Source organism: Chiloscyllium punctatum, chromosome 3 (assembly GCF_047496795.1).
Source record: "Chiloscyllium punctatum isolate Juve2018m chromosome 3, sChiPun1.3, whole genome shotgun sequence".
NCBI lineage: Eukaryota > Metazoa > Chordata > Chondrichthyes > Orectolobiformes > Hemiscylliidae > Chiloscyllium > Chiloscyllium punctatum.
Window position 1 is genome coordinate 76,958,517 of NC_092741.1, and position 15,637 is coordinate 76,974,153.

Genomic DNA, 15,637 nt, shown 5'->3' on the forward strand with positions numbered 1-15,637 from the left:
ACTTTATGTTACGAAACCTGCCTTATTGCTTAAATAGTCAACGCTAATGGTTAACAGAGCAGAAATTGTCAAGACACGTGGGTCTGCTGTCCATCACTTGCTTGTCACCCCTTATGAAAAGAGTCAAAGAGATGTACAGCATGGAAACAGACCCTTCGGTCCAACTTATCCACGCCAAACAGATATCCTAGATTAATGTAGTCCCATTTGCCAGCATTTGGCCCATATCCTTCTAAACCTTTCCTATTCATATATGCATCCAAATGCCTTTTCAATGTTGATATTACACCAGTTTCCACTATTTCATCTGACAGCTCATTCCATACATGCACCACCTTCTGCGTGGAAAAGTTGCCGTTTAAGTCTCTTTTAATCTTTTCCATCACACCTTAAACCTATGCCCTCTATTTATGGACTGACTCTGATTGTTCCAAGTGGCCAATTGATTGCTTTCAAGCCCCTGGATTGGTATCGGAGGTGACCCATGACTTACTGTACTGGGATGCCTTAGGGAAGGCTATCCCATTTGACTTCACTAAGATCTGCTGACAACTATGATAAACTGCCTTCTATTTTGTCTGCAGACAATGGCACAGCAACAGTAATATCTCTTGCTGAAGGGTGCAAAATGCACAAAGACAGGGCATGATAATACAAGGAGAAAGTGAGGACTGCAGATGCTGGAGATCAGAGCTGAAAATGTGTTGCTGGAAAAGCGCAGCAGGTCAGGCAGCATCCAAAGAGCAGGAGAATCGATGTTTCGGGCATGAGCCCTTCTTCAGGAAACTTCTTCATGATAATACAAGATAGAGTTGCATTGAGCATCTAGGAGGCTCAGAGTGGGTTAGCACCATGACAATGAGTGAAGACTGGATTAGTGGTGCTGGAAGAGCACAGCAGTTCAGGCAGCATCCAACGAGCAGCGAAATCGACGTTTTGGGCAAAAGCCCTTCATCAGGAATAAAGGCAGTGAGCCTGAAGCATGGAGAGATAAGCTAGAGGAGGGTGGGAGTGGGGAGAGAGTAGCATAGAGTACAATGGGTGAGTGGGGGAGGGGATGAAGGTGATAGGTCAAGGAGGAGAGGATGGAGTGGATAGGTGGAAAAGGAGATAGGCAGGTCGGACAAGTCCGGACAAGTCAAGGAGACAGTGCTGAGCTGGAAGTTTGAAACTAGGGTGAGGTGGGGGAAGGGGAAATGAGGAAGCTGTTGAAGTCCACATTGATGCCCTGGGGTTGAAGTGTGCCGAGGCGGAAGATGAGGATGAGGAATGAGTGAAGAGCCCAGAGCTACAGCCTGGTCCAGTCCATGAGCCGGGTGCATGGCCCTGAGCATGCACTGTCTTTGTAGCAGCACTGCAATGATAGTTTTTGGTGCAGCCCGAGATGCAGCATTGAAATGCAGATGTGTCTTCTCAATGAATCAGAAAAGTGGAATGTGGATTTATAGCAACTGGCACATGCCAGATGCCAATGTCCATAGATGTGGGGTGCATGTGAACAACGCCCACTGAGTGTGCCCTGAGATGTCAGTGCTTAGTTTCCAACATGGAGGTCACTTTAAATGAGCAGTGAGCTAAATCTGCCAGGTGCTTGTGCTGGTTTCCTTGTCAAGTTTTCCTGACATCTAGCTTGTTTGGCAACTTTGGTAAGATGGCAGGCTGAATATTAATGAGGTGAATTGTACTTTTGACAAGCCATTTAACAAGCTATAACAACTATCCATTGGCAACTTGCCACTCTCTAATGAAAAACTTTCCTTGCTGCTTGTCCATGCCTGTTCTGAAAAGCATTAAAAATGATGAGATTTGTTGCTATTATCAAGCTAGGTCGTGCCTTCTTGTTTTGCCACATATCCCACCATATCCCACATTACAAAGACCTCTGTAAGATTGTGCCTTTGACTGATATGGACAGACCATTAATGACTATACCAGTCTAATAGGTCTTTGTCTAGGTTGGCCACCTATATCCACTACAAATCCACCAAATCGCACAGTTACCATGACTATGTATCCTCACACTCTGCTTCCTGTAAAGACTATATCCTATTCTCCCAGCTCCTTCATCTCTGTCACATCGGTTCCAATGATGTCAGCTTCTACAGTGGGGCCTCTGAAATTTCCACTTTTTTCCTCCTCAACCAAGGATTCGCGACCACCATGGTTAACAAGGCCCTCAGTCATGACCATACCACCTCCCATACATCAACACTCACTCCCTCTCTTCCTTCCCACAACAGTGATAGGGGATAGGGACCCCTAGTCCTAACTTGTCAACCCACCAATATACACATTCAAAGGATCATAAGCCATCACTTCTGCCACCTTCAGCAGGATGCCACCACTAGATTCATATTCTCCTCTCCTCCCTTGTCAGCATTACACAAGGTACGTTCTCTGCAGGACATCTTTGGTCCACTTCCCAACACCTCCTCACACCACCTTCTCTTGCAATCACATACTGTGTAATACCTGCATGTTTAATTCCTCCCTCCACACTATCCAAGGCCCCAGGTACACCATCCAGATGAAGCAGTGATTTACCTGCACTTCACTTAACCTAGTCTACTGTATTTGCTCCTCACAATGTGGTACCCTTTGCATTGGGAAGACGAAACATAGACTGATTGACTGCTTTGCAGAACTCCTACATTCTGTCTGCAAGAATGACACTAAGCTTCTGGTTGCCTGCTACTTCAACATACCATTATGTTCCCTGGCTAACATCTGTGTCTTGGGCTTGCTGCAGTGTTTCAGCGAAGCTCAGCACAAGCTAGAAGAATGACATGCGATTGTCGTCGTGCTGACCCTGCAGCTTTCAGGAGTCAAAATCAAGTTAAATAATGTTGGGGCCTGAGCACATTTCCCCATGTCCTAACCCTAACCCCCAACATACCAGGCTTTGTCATCACATGGGCTACCACCACAAACAATCCATTGTCAGCTATTATTAGTCTCCATTAGCAGCTATTGATTCTCCCAGACCGATCTTTACCCATTGCTTTGTCTGCCCAACTGTTGTTCTTTCTCTCTGGGCTCCATGTCTACCTTTTGTTTGTTCCTGCCCTCCTCCCACCTCTGTCTTCAGGATATATACCTCGCTACAATCAGTTCTCAAGGGGTCACCGGACCCAAAAATGTTGATTCTGCTTTCTCTCTACTGATGCTGCCAGACTTGCTGAGTTTTACCAGCAGCTTCTATTTTTGTTTTTGATTTCCAGTATCTGCAGTTCTTTGGTTTTTATCAGTTCCCTGTCCAGTCCCAGCCTTCGCCCTTCACATTTCTGGACATCAATTTATTAATTAGTAGCCATCATCTGTTTCCTTCTAACCTTTATTTAATCTTTGTTTAACATACTTGTTGTGCTTTTGCACTCACCCGAGAATGTGTTCACAGAGCAGTCGGCAGTAGTCACTATGGGAGCTGGTAATTAACAGCAGCACTTTCCCAGCATTCTTCAGCTTCCTTAGCCAATCTTTCACTGATTCAGAACAACGCAGTAGGTATTTCCCTGGATCTTTTTTCACTGATGGAAAATATATTCCAGAGTCTTCTGTATTGATAAAAAAGAAACAGACAAATGTCTGACAATGTTTGATACCATGTCTTGCAATGAATTTCAAAGCATATTAATCAGCAATTAACCTAATTGCTACATCTGACAGCCTATTTTTAATGTTATTGTGTCTTTGATATACTGTTTAATTTTGTAACATAATAAAGATGGGCATTCTGCCTAAAGCTTACATATTTAATATTGGATGATGACTCATTTTACAGAATATTGTGAAGTCTCTTTGTAAAGTTAAGATTCAGGCACTATTCATTCATTATCTACCAGTATATGCAGATGAATATTTCTGTGCAGAAGTGTTCATTAGGTTGATACATCTTCGGAGTGAAGATAATCTTCCACAAGAAGTGGTTTTGTGAAGAAAGATTGCTAAGTGGAAAAAAAATAGTTCTAAGGCTGCTTATGTTTTGTTAACCTAGCAGCAACTATATGGAAAATAATTGGCAGTGATTACAGAGGTTATGGCACCAACATCTGCAATGGTATATTCCTGTTCTCTGTTCATTCACACCCCAGTTCCTTTGAGGCAGTACAAAGTCTACATTACCTTGGCTGGATTTCCAGTTCTCTTATCCCGCTAAGTAAAACAGAAGAACCTCAGGTGGCTTTCGTACTCACTCTCTCCCATTTAGGCAGCGCTTAAAGGGACTATTTATCTATCTCCTCTTGCAGAGTTTTTAAAAGTTATTTAGCTTCTACACCAGAGATCAAAATGTAAGACTGACAGGTTTTCATGAAGTGGACTGGAAGAAGGATTATGTGGATCTCAGATGCCTGCATGAATGACCTGGATGAAATGAGCTGGTTTGGTGTTGTAAATTCCAGGTCAAGATTCTCTATTAGCTACAGCACACCAATAACAACTTAATGCAGGAATGCAAAAGGCAAAATTTAATCCTTTCACTAATTTTCAACACTGTCTTCAAGGTAATCTTAAAACTAAGGCTCTGTGACTATGAACTACAACTTTGAAACATTTAGCATATGGACAAAAGTGAACAACTTGTTAATTCAAAGTATGCAGATATAGAAAAACTGAAACAGGCTATTTGGCCCAACTAGTTAATGTTGGCACTTTTTACCCATCAATGCAGTATTGTAAGGATTGCTGGGCGGTGTATGAAGAGAGATTAGACTGACTCTTTTCTTTGTAGTAGAGAAGACTGAGAGGGGATATGATTGACATGTATAGCAATAATAAGGCACATAGACAAGAAGAAATGCTTCACCTTGATGGATGGATCAATGACCAAGGGTCAAGGATTTAAGCTAAGGGGCAGGATGCTTGAAAGGGTTGTGAGGAAATAACTTGTTACCTGGAGGGTGTGGAATTCTGAAACTCACTGCCGACAAGAGTGGTAAGAGGCAGGAGCCCTCATGGGCTAAGGGGTGGCTTTATAGAGATTTATAAAATACAACAACGGCGGATAGGGTGAAAAGCCAATGTCCTTTTTCCAAAAATAAGGAGTCCACAACTAGGCGGCATAGGTTTAAGGTAAGAAGGGAAAGATTTACAAGGGATTGAAGGGGCAACCTTTTCATACAGAGAGTGCTGCATGTATGGAATGAGTTGTCAGTGGAGTGGTGGAGGCTGGTAAAATTATATTTAAAAACATCTGGATGGGTACATAGATGGGAAGGGTTCAGAGGAATATGAGCCTAATGCTGGCAAATGGGACGAGATTAATTTAAGATATCTAGTCAGCATGGACAAGTTGGACTGAAGGGTCTGCTTCCCTGCTGTACAACCCTATGAGTCATTAATTAGGTCAATTAATTGAGAAGTGGCAATTGGAGTTTAATTTGGAGAAATGTGAGGGTGGTTAAGAAGGCATTTAGCACGCTTGCCTTCATTTCTCAAAACTTTGAGTATAGGAATTAGGACATTATGTTGAGGTTGTACAGGATGTTGGTGAGGTCTCTTCTGGAGTCTCTTCTATGTCCAGTGCTAGTCTCCCTGTTATAGGAAGGATATTAATAAGCTGGAGAGGGTTCAGAAAAGGTTTACTATGATATTGTCGGTAATGGAGGTTTTGAGTTATAAGCGGAGGCTGGGACATTTTCACTGGAGCATAGGAGGTTGAGAGGTGACCTCACAGAGGTTTGTAAAATACTGAGGAGTATAGATAAGAGTTTACTATAATAGAAAAGACATTCTAAATGTCTTTTCCCTAGGGTGGGGTATTTCAAGACTAGGGAACATATTTTTGAGAGGAGAAGGACCGAAAAAAGACATGAGGGGCAATTTTTTTTTACACAATGGTTCATGTGTGCAATTAACTTCCAGAGGATGAGGGTATAGATACAACATTTACAAGACATTCCTGCAGGTGGAAACAGTTTAGTTTGGAATTATGGTTGGCATGGACTAGTTGGACCAAAGGGTCTGCTTCTATGTTGGATGACTCTATTTAAGAAGTACTTGGATGTACACTTGTGATCTCAAGTATATAAGTCTATAGGCCAGGTATTGGAAAATGAGATCAGAATAGTTAGGTGGTTGATTTTGACTGGTGCAGACATGATGGGCTGAAGGGCCTCTGTGCTCTAGACCTCTATCACTCTTATGATAATGATGAAAACTGAAAATAGATGTTCTATCCTTTGGCTGGGGATGCTGTTTGGAATTCTGGAGATAATCGGCTACACTTGGTTATGATTTAGACTCCTGATGTGTCACAGACAGTGGTTTTTTCATTTCTTCTGGAACGTTTGTATAAGTGAGCTCAGCTGGCCAGTCTTCAAACTAAACATTCTCCAATTATTTAATATGGTTCCGATAATGAGTTCCATGAAAATGTTTAAACTAGTCAGACAGTAAAACTGAAGTACTAGGATATATACATTTTCCTCTCCTATTTACATCATCTCTGAAAGAACAAAACACACGACTTTCCCAAAGGTGCTCTCTCCTGATACCTGCTCACTGATTTTCTCAGACCAAACAACATTTTGACCAAATGGGGTTATGGGGTAGATAGGTCATCTTTTTGGGCCTGAGTACATAATGCTCTGAGGTGTAAAGAAAAGTAGCAAGAGCAGCAAGCAATTAAAAAAAAATCTCTATTCCTCCCTACGTTTCTGAAGGTGTTGTGTCACCACTGGAAGGGTGGCATGTGCCATCCAAACAGCCATCTGTATACACTGAAACTGATAAGCATTTTACAGCAAGATGCGTAAGATTACTGTCAAAAGTCTAAGTCTGAAACCTTGTCAACTTCAGTTTCTGAGTCAATTGATGCAGAATCCAATTATTGCATGGTGACCACAGGTCACTATAAGGTCTTCTAACTTAGCACTGAAGCTCTGAACTGCACAGTTTTGCAAGATTGGTGTCTTTTATGTACTGATGTCACGTGGAAGATCCCAGACTGTTTCTTATTGGCACTCTTTTCCTTACAGCTCATGATCACAAAGCGTTGACAGCATCTCAGATGGCTACAATAATTATCTTAAATGTGGATTAACTTAAAGTATGGACCTCCAGCTACATCATTTGTGGCTAAACCTAATGCTTTGGCTTCAACTTACAGAGAGCAAAATTTAGGCCTGAGAGATGATTAAGAAAATAGTTAAATCATTGTTTAATAAATGTGAAATATTTTCTTCAATTATCTTTAACTCATGCAGAGAAGCTCTGTAAACTTTGAAAGATCCATTCTATAGGGAAAACTGAATACCAAAGTCGTAGAGTTATGCTTCAGCCACACAGGGCATTAATGAGAATAAATCTGGAGAAATGTTGCCAGAGGAACTGGTGAAGGCTGGCACAATTACAACATTTAAAAGACATCTGGCTGGGTATATGAAAAGGAAGGCTTCACAGAGATATGGGCAAATTGCTGGCAAATGGGAGTAGATTAATTAAGAAAATCTAGTCAGCATGGATGAGTTGGACCGAAGGGTCTGTATCCGTGCTATACATCTCTATGACTCGATTGGTTTTCTTACTTAAGGAAGGATGTAAATTTGTTGGAAGCAGTTCAGAGCAAGTTTACTAGACTAATAGCTAGAAAGGTAGGGGTTCCCATGAGGAGAGGTTGGACATGTTCTTATCATTTTTGCTTATTTTAGGTGGTGAAGCAGAGTACGTCAGTGAAATTTCTTCATTAAAAGCACAATTCACACAAACAAAAACAACTAAAAGTTAACTTGAAGCAAAACATCTGAAATATAGTATTGAAATCAAAATATCTGTAATGTACCATCATATATACTCTGCCAACATTATTTCCACCCTCTATTACTTTTAATGCGTGAAACACATACAAAGTACATGGCAAAGAGAATGGGAAAATGGCTAAAATGTTAATATGAGAAATACATTGGGCTAAAGGTAAGCTGTACCTGATAAAACATCAGCAGACACTAACTGAACAAGTCTGGTATTTTATAAGGGCAATATTCACATCAACTAAAGGCATAATTTTTCTCAGTCATCCTTGGGATACAGGTGTAACTGGCATTTGTTGTCCATCTTTCCTTCCTGTGTGTCATTAATAGGCACAGGAATGATGACTCACCAGATAACTGAGGTGCTTAACTTGTGAGGTTAGTTTCAGAGAAACTATTTCACTTGGAGCAGAAACACAGAACAACAATTCACTAGACTGTGATTGTTCCACTTTTCTAACTTTATTAGCTGATATGGAGGAAAAGCAGATACTGAAGTTGAGGTACATATTGGACACAATCTCATAGGCACAGACATGAGAGGCTGATTGGTCTATACCTTCTCTCTTGGCCTCATTAAGAATGCTTATGGCTCGCTTTCATTGGTCTGGCTTCCCCGTTAGAGCTTCAAGACCTCTGGAAGCAGGGCACTCTCTCACTTCATTAAGTGTTGCAGGAGGACCAGGAAATGCCAGGATTAGCAGAGACTGGCAACCACAAAAAAACCATTGCCTGCTGCTCCAGGCTCAACGAACAGAATTTTATAATACAGGATTAGTGGTGCTGGAAGAGCACAGCAGTTCAGGCAGCATCCAACGAGCAGCGAAATCAACGTTTCGGGCAAAAGCCCTTCATCAGGAATAAAGGCAGTGAGCCTGAAGCGTGGAGAGATAAGCTAGAGGAGGGTGGGGGTGGGGAGAGAGTAGCATAGAGTACAATGGATGAGTGGGGGAGGAGATGAAGGTGATAAGTCAAGGAGGAGAGGGCGGAGTGGATAGGTGGAAAAGGAGATAGGCAGGTTCGACAAGTCCGGACAAGTCAAGGAGACAGTGTTGAGCTGGAAGTTTGAAACTAGGATGAGGAGGGGGAAGGGGAAATGAGGCACGACATGGTTGAAGAGCTTCAGAGCAGAGGAAATGACCTGGGAGTTGCAGTGGGAGAGGGACTCCCTGAGATTCTTGTAGAGAGAGGACGAAAACTTCTTCAAGGCAGGCATCCTTGCAAGAGGATTTGCAGTTGGGTTAAAATCAATCAGGTAAAAACAATGACTGCAGATGCTGGAAAGCAAATACTGGATTAGTGGTGCTGGAAGAGCACAGCAGTTCAGGCAGCATCCAACGAGCAGCGAAATCGATGTTTCGGGCAAAAGCCCTTCACATCAGGAATAAAGGCAGTGAGCCTGAAGTGTGGAGAGATCTTCAACCATGTCGTGCCTCATTTCCCCTTCCCCCACCTCATCCTAGTTTCAAACTTCCAGCTCAGCACTGTCTCTTTGACTTGTCCGGACTTGTCCGACCAGTCTATCTCCTTTTCCACCTATCCACTCCACCCCCTCCTCCTTTACCTATCATCTTCATCTCCTCCCCCACTCACCCATTGTACTCTATGCTACTCTCTCCCCACCCCCACCCTCCTCTAGCTTATCTCTCCATGCTTCAGGCTCACTGCCTTTATTCCTGATGAAGGGCTTTTGCCCGAAACGTCGATTTCGCTGCTCGTTGGATGCTGCCTGAACTGCTGTGCTCTTCCAGCACCACTAATCCAGTATTTGCTTTCCAGCATCTGCAGTCATTGTTTTTACCTCAGAATTTTATAATAGGAAGGCCTGGTGGTTAAAATCAACATGACCTCATTTTGTTGCTGGCAGACATGAATCTGAACAAAGCCAGAAACATTACTGTCCCATGATTAACCTTGAATTGCAGTTAACATCATCATGTAGGCAAGCCAATTCCATCTAATTGTTGGGGCTCGTGACATTAAATTACTGATCAAATGGCGTTTGAATCCAGTCTGAGTGATGAAACCTTGTGCACTTTGGCAGAGACATGGTGGGAAGTGAAACATGTTTGGGGCAGTCTTTTCCTAATCCTTTGTCATCACAAAGCTGCTATAATTTGCTTTAGAACAACATTAAATTGGCATTGTTACTCAAAACCCTTAATGGTGGTTGGTATGAAGCAGAAATGTTTTGCTAATGGAAGTTCATTTCAGTTTTGTTCCAAGATATGTTGTTGATCGTAAAAGATAGATGCTGTACGTTACTTTTTGAAACATCATTGTTTTTTTGTCTGGATGGTTAGTGTTGAAACGGAGATGAATCATGGACCAATCCAATGTTTTGGAATTCTTAGAATCACAGAATGTTAGATGATTGATGGAAGCCATTTGGTTCTTCCTAGCTGTGTTAAACTAGAAGAGCTATGTATTTTATTTACTAGGTTTCATTGTACTGCTCTTCCTCATTACCTTTTAAATATGTATTCTCAATCACTTGTCCATTTCCCATTTAAAAGCTATTTGGATTCTGCTTCTGATGGGACAGAGAATAAATGCCCTGCCAATTCTTTGTATGAAAGAAACATGCTAACCTCTCTCGTCGTTCTTTTGGGGATTATGTTAAGTGTATATTTTTAATAAAATGTTACTAACACTGGCCAGAGGAAATATTTTCTCAATTCAGTTTGTAAAATCATACACCTCTGAATTTTGAGCTCCTGTATTAGATCTCCGCTCCAAGTTATTTGCACTAAAGAAATGAGCTCCAGTTTCGCTTGCGTCTTTTTACAATTTATGCCTCTCATGTCTATTATCTTCTTATCTTCAATGTACTTTCTCCATGTGGACCTGGCTCCCTTCAACATGAAGAATGCTCTGTAAAAGGCATGCAGGAAGCACAGCTAAACAAACAAGTCACAAGGATGCAGTGCTTTCAACTTCTGATGGGAATAAATTATATTCACACATGCCTTTTAATATATTTACCATTGTATTGTGGTAATTCTTCATCAGTCCAAAAGCTAAACAATAATTTCAGAAACCTCACCTATAACAACTACACATTATCATGCCATAGAGGCTTTTTATAAGAGCAGGAGGAACATACTAAATTATTGCCAATATCTAATCTGTGGCAATTAGTCCCAGGAGAATCCTATTAACAACTGTGATTGTGTACTTTTTCTAAATTATATTCTCGCCACTCTCCAGTTGTGCAGCATATGTGCAGCAGATACTGAACCTAATAACTGGACTCCTGCATTGCAATTTAATAGAAACAAGGTTCAACTGTGTGTTATTATAGCTCCCCACAGTGGTATGAATCTAAGCTACAAAGCTGCCAGTGAATGAGGCAAATAATTGCGTGTGTATCCAGGTAAATATAAAACTATGTCGACAAACAGAACGTGATAAGAAAACCTCTAACTAATTAAGTGTTCAAATCAGCCAGTCCCACACACAGGTTTTAATTGCAATTGTAACATTTTTATTGCTGTTTGATGATGTTGAGCAAAAATAACTTTGAAAATGTCCTTGTTGTGTTACAAGTCTGTGTATAAAGGATATCGCCATAGCTTCTGTCCTCAAAAAAGTAATTCAGGGAAATACCCAGTGTAGTTTAGAGATCACAAGAAAGTTTTATGGTTTTTCTCCCTCTCTATGATGCTTGAAGTCAGTGACCAAAGCCAGAATCTTCCCAGCCACTGAGTGACGTGGGCATTGGCTAGAAAGCTGAGAAATCACAGACAATGGGTAGTGAGAAGCTTCCCACTGTTGAGATCAAAACATCCTGTTTTCTAAAGAAGTGTCGAATGGCCACGAGATTTTTGCTCATGAGTAGTGAGTGGACTTTTATGTACACATTAGCATGCATTAACCCCCTCACTGTTCCATAATTTGCCTCACTGATATGCAGTTTTCCTTTCTCCATCCGCTGCAGTGACATTAGATGGCGATAATTGAAATGAAAGTCAGAGCAGTTATCTAATGACTCTAGCTTGCCACTTGCTCTTCTGGCCCTCCAACAGTTAGGACATCTCAGGTCATTTTGACAAGCAGCAACTGCATGTATCTCCCTTGCAGAAGTGCCCTCCAGGTCCCTGTCAGCAAATTGAGATGCCAATATTCCACTATCTGATATGTCTGGGCCAAATAAAATGAACTACGCAGGACAGCCTCAGACTTGACGAGATGCACAGTTGGGTGTTAAAGATGGCACCGTTGGGTGTTAAAGATAGCACCATTGCTAAGAATCCTGGGAGGTCCTGACCTTGGCCAGTAATCACAGCTTGCAGTGGGTAGGAGGATATGATGAGCAGAGTGATATAGGGATGCATAGGTAATGGGGTGTGCTTGGGAAGACAGATTGAGAGAACTTGCTTGGGCTCGCATTGAGGAACCCGCCATGATGTGTGCCACAAATGACACTGAGCCATTTTCTGATAAGATTCAGCCCCAGGTGCAAGCACCTCTTTGCACAACATTAACATAATGATGCCAAAACAAGCATATGCCCATTGTCACAACTCATTAGAGAGCCGTATGTACAGTTTAAACAAAGTAATTCCCGAGGAAAAACAGGAAAATAGGAGACACTCGCAATCACAGATTGAAGAGAATTCAATTATTTTTTAATATAATTGTGACAGGGTCTTTCCAAAGGTCCAAACAATTGAAAACATAAGAGTATTGCATTGCACATGCTGCAAATCTGATAGAATAATAAGGAGTATATTCGTTAGTTGAGATTATGTTTGGCACGGACTGTTCGGACCGAAGGGCCTGATTCCGTGCTCTATGATTCTATTTGCATCAATAAACAAAAGAGTTAACACTGAGTTGGGACTTATCATCAAAACGTTTGATTTGTTAATTTTCTCTTTTCTGACTCTGTGGAAGCAGCAGCCAATGATTTTCTTTTACTCTTCACCCCCTATCATGAATAGTAAGCTGCCTGAGGATCCTGGGCAAAAGTGAGGACTGCAGATGCTGGAAATCAGAGTCTAGATTAGAGTGGTGATGGAAAAGCACAGCAGATCAGGCAGATCCGAGGAGCAGGAAAATCAACGTTTCGGGCAAAAGTCCTTCGTCAGGAATGAAGTTCTTGGTCTAATTTGACAGTCTGCTCAAAATACACTAGTAAGGTCTGACTGAAAAAATGATTATGACCTCGAGGAACCACAGCACAGATGCTATCCTCATATTGTTTGGTCTAATTGAAAATCTCTTCCCTCTTTCAATCACCACCATTCCCCACACCCGCAGATCTTCCACCTGCATTGGAAAATACATTTTTATTCAATATAGTTGCCCTCTTTCCATCTTTAATTGAAATTTCAAAGAAGTGCATCTGAGTATGTGTAGCGATGGCCTCCTCAGCTTTATAGTCCATGCTGCATCTTTATGTTATAAATAAATCAATGCATCTGTGTGGATGTGCAACCTGCCAAAATTGCAGCTTCGTAGAAAATAACAGAATTTCTATAACTAGACCAAGATTTAAAAAATAAATCAACTGCTCAGATACAATCTTCCCACTGTGCTTCTTCTTTCATCTCATCTGCATGGTATGCTCAGATTCTTGTACAGTTGCATATGTACACACCTTAAAGGGAATCTTGGTTGTGCATGGCCTGATTGTTGCACTGCTCAATACATTCTGGCTTGCAGTGCAGCCAAGCACGGAGGGAGCATTCTGAAGAAAATATCATCATGCACTGAATAGAACTATTTCCCACACCATATTGCCCTTAGACTGATTTTTCTTCTCTCAGCTGTCGTGCAGTGGGACGCCAGTTGTAGCCATCTGCTGCATTAGCTGAGTTGTAAACTATTCAATACAGGACTGCAGAAGCATTCATCCTACTGAGCCACTGGGGAATCAGATAATTACGATGACTTCACTTCAACTGAAGGAAAAGTTCCCAGATTGTAAATTTTTTTTTTGAGAAAAGCATAGAGTGAGTTTTTGATCAGACTCATAACCTGAAATAACAAAACACTGATTTGACCTTCCTCACTTTATTCAATAACCATCGATAACACAGAAATATCAACATCAAATTCAATGAACTTTCTGTTTTCTCCTCATGATGAAACTTAGCAGTAACATGTATACCTCTCATTTATTACACTCTGGATTGCTGTTAATTTGAGACAATTTGTAAGGATTATTCCAAAAGTATATAAGCATTTGGTGGTGCCAGCCCAAGCTGAGCTGTGGCATTCCAAATGAGACAGCCTCTATGGTGGTCCTGAATTAAATATTTTTCTTCAAGTCAGCCACACTACAACTGGTGCCAATACCATTAACCCGCAAAAATGCTTTTGCTAACAGGTACAGCAGAGCTGGTTTCATACAGGCTACGATTTATGGTATACAATTTTATGCAGCGTTTGTGTCCAAGTCAGCGGTGCTTTCCAGCATGCTGAAAGACTGGGAGATCAGAGATTCAGCATTGGAACGGAGCTGAAGGTTCCAGTATTTCTAACAGGTGAAAACCTCATTTGCTGGGCCGAACCTTGCTGATGACTGGTTTGCCACGTGATTGTGAACACTCAAGATTCCTGACAGCTGACAGTCTGGTTAAAAGTATTCCTAATGCACGACATAAAAATGATGAAGAAACAAAAAACAGTTTGAGCATTGAATGAGAAGTGTTAGGAAACAATGTAGCTCATCATCCAAATGGTTGCCATGGTGTCGATGTCATTCAATGGGACAGCATTACAGTAAACTTTAACCTGCACCTTAGCATTTGGCACTATTGATAAACCGACAAAAATTATGTAGCTCAAACATCACAATCTACTGCGGTGCCTGAGTGCTAATGCTGTGTATATCCCCTACATTATGTTTCTATCACTTACTGTGTGTTTTTACACTGATTTTAGGAGGTGTTTGATGTTTTTAGAAAGATTTTTTCTGAGAGATGCTCATGTCTTGAAGCTTTGTTTGGTTAGGGTTTTCTGTGGTTTTTGCATACCTCTTGGTTATCTGGAATATTTGATCAACTGGCACACTCCTGGTCCCAGAGGTGTCAGTTAATGAAAGGTTTGCTGTACTTTATTGCGCTACTTAAAGACACAAGCAATCATATAAATGAAATTCTGACAGTTACTTTTTGCTCAGAGAGATAAGGAGATGGGTTTATTCTGTCCCAAGAGATGGTATTTTGACAGGTTGCATCTGCATTTGCAATACCAAATAAGGAGATGTTAGCATGCTCGTTGTGCTTTTCCCAGAATATTTAAATATATTGTTCCAGGAAGAAGCTACTGAGTTGCAAGATGACAATGCAGGAAGAAGGGAGTTTGGTCAGAATGGTACTGCTCTCGCCTAGGAGGACAATTGGCTTTATACTAATTAAAAAATAAAAGAACTGCAAATGCTGTAAATGATAAACAAAAAACAGAAGTTGCTGGAAAAGTTCAGCAGGTCTGGCAGCATCTATGAAGAGAAATCAAAGTTAACGCTTCGGGTTCTGAGGAAGGGTCACTGGACCCTAAACATTAACTTTGATTTCTCTTCACAGATGCTGAGCTGAGCTTTTCCAGCAACTTCTGTTTTTGTTTTTGACGTTATACTAATTTTAGCTTCTTACTGTTTCTGAATTATTCAAGTCCAATTGTTTCAAAAACTCAATCCAAGCCTGAGCTCTTTGGAACTTGCACGATGTGGGAGAATCAGGAGACAAAAATTCATGGCCCCCCAGATGTGACTATGCAATGTTGCTGATAAACAATCCAAATACCGGAATGGACAGGCCCAGGGCATACAGGATATCAGTCCTCATCAACATTAAGCCGATTATCTATATGCACCTAATAATCACAGACATGCAGCTGCCAGGAAAGAAGATTCGAAGATCAGTTTTACGCAATGCCAG

At 41.3% G+C, this 15,637-nt stretch overlaps 1 protein-coding gene across 3 annotated transcripts in view; it reads right to left on the reverse strand.

Annotated features, from left to right (window-relative positions):
- The window catches only part of nt5dc1 (5'-nucleotidase domain containing 1), a 554,582-nt gene that overhangs the window by 161,970 nt on the left and 376,975 nt on the right, over positions 1 to 15,637 (reverse strand). For all 3 annotated transcript variants that reach the window (XM_072555633.1, XM_072555641.1, XM_072555649.1), the window contains exon 7: positions 3,380 to 3,554. In XM_072555633.1, the coding sequence (XP_072411734.1) occupies positions 3,380 to 3,554 (175 nt within the window). The remainder of the gene's footprint in view (positions 1 to 3,379; positions 3,555 to 15,637) is intronic.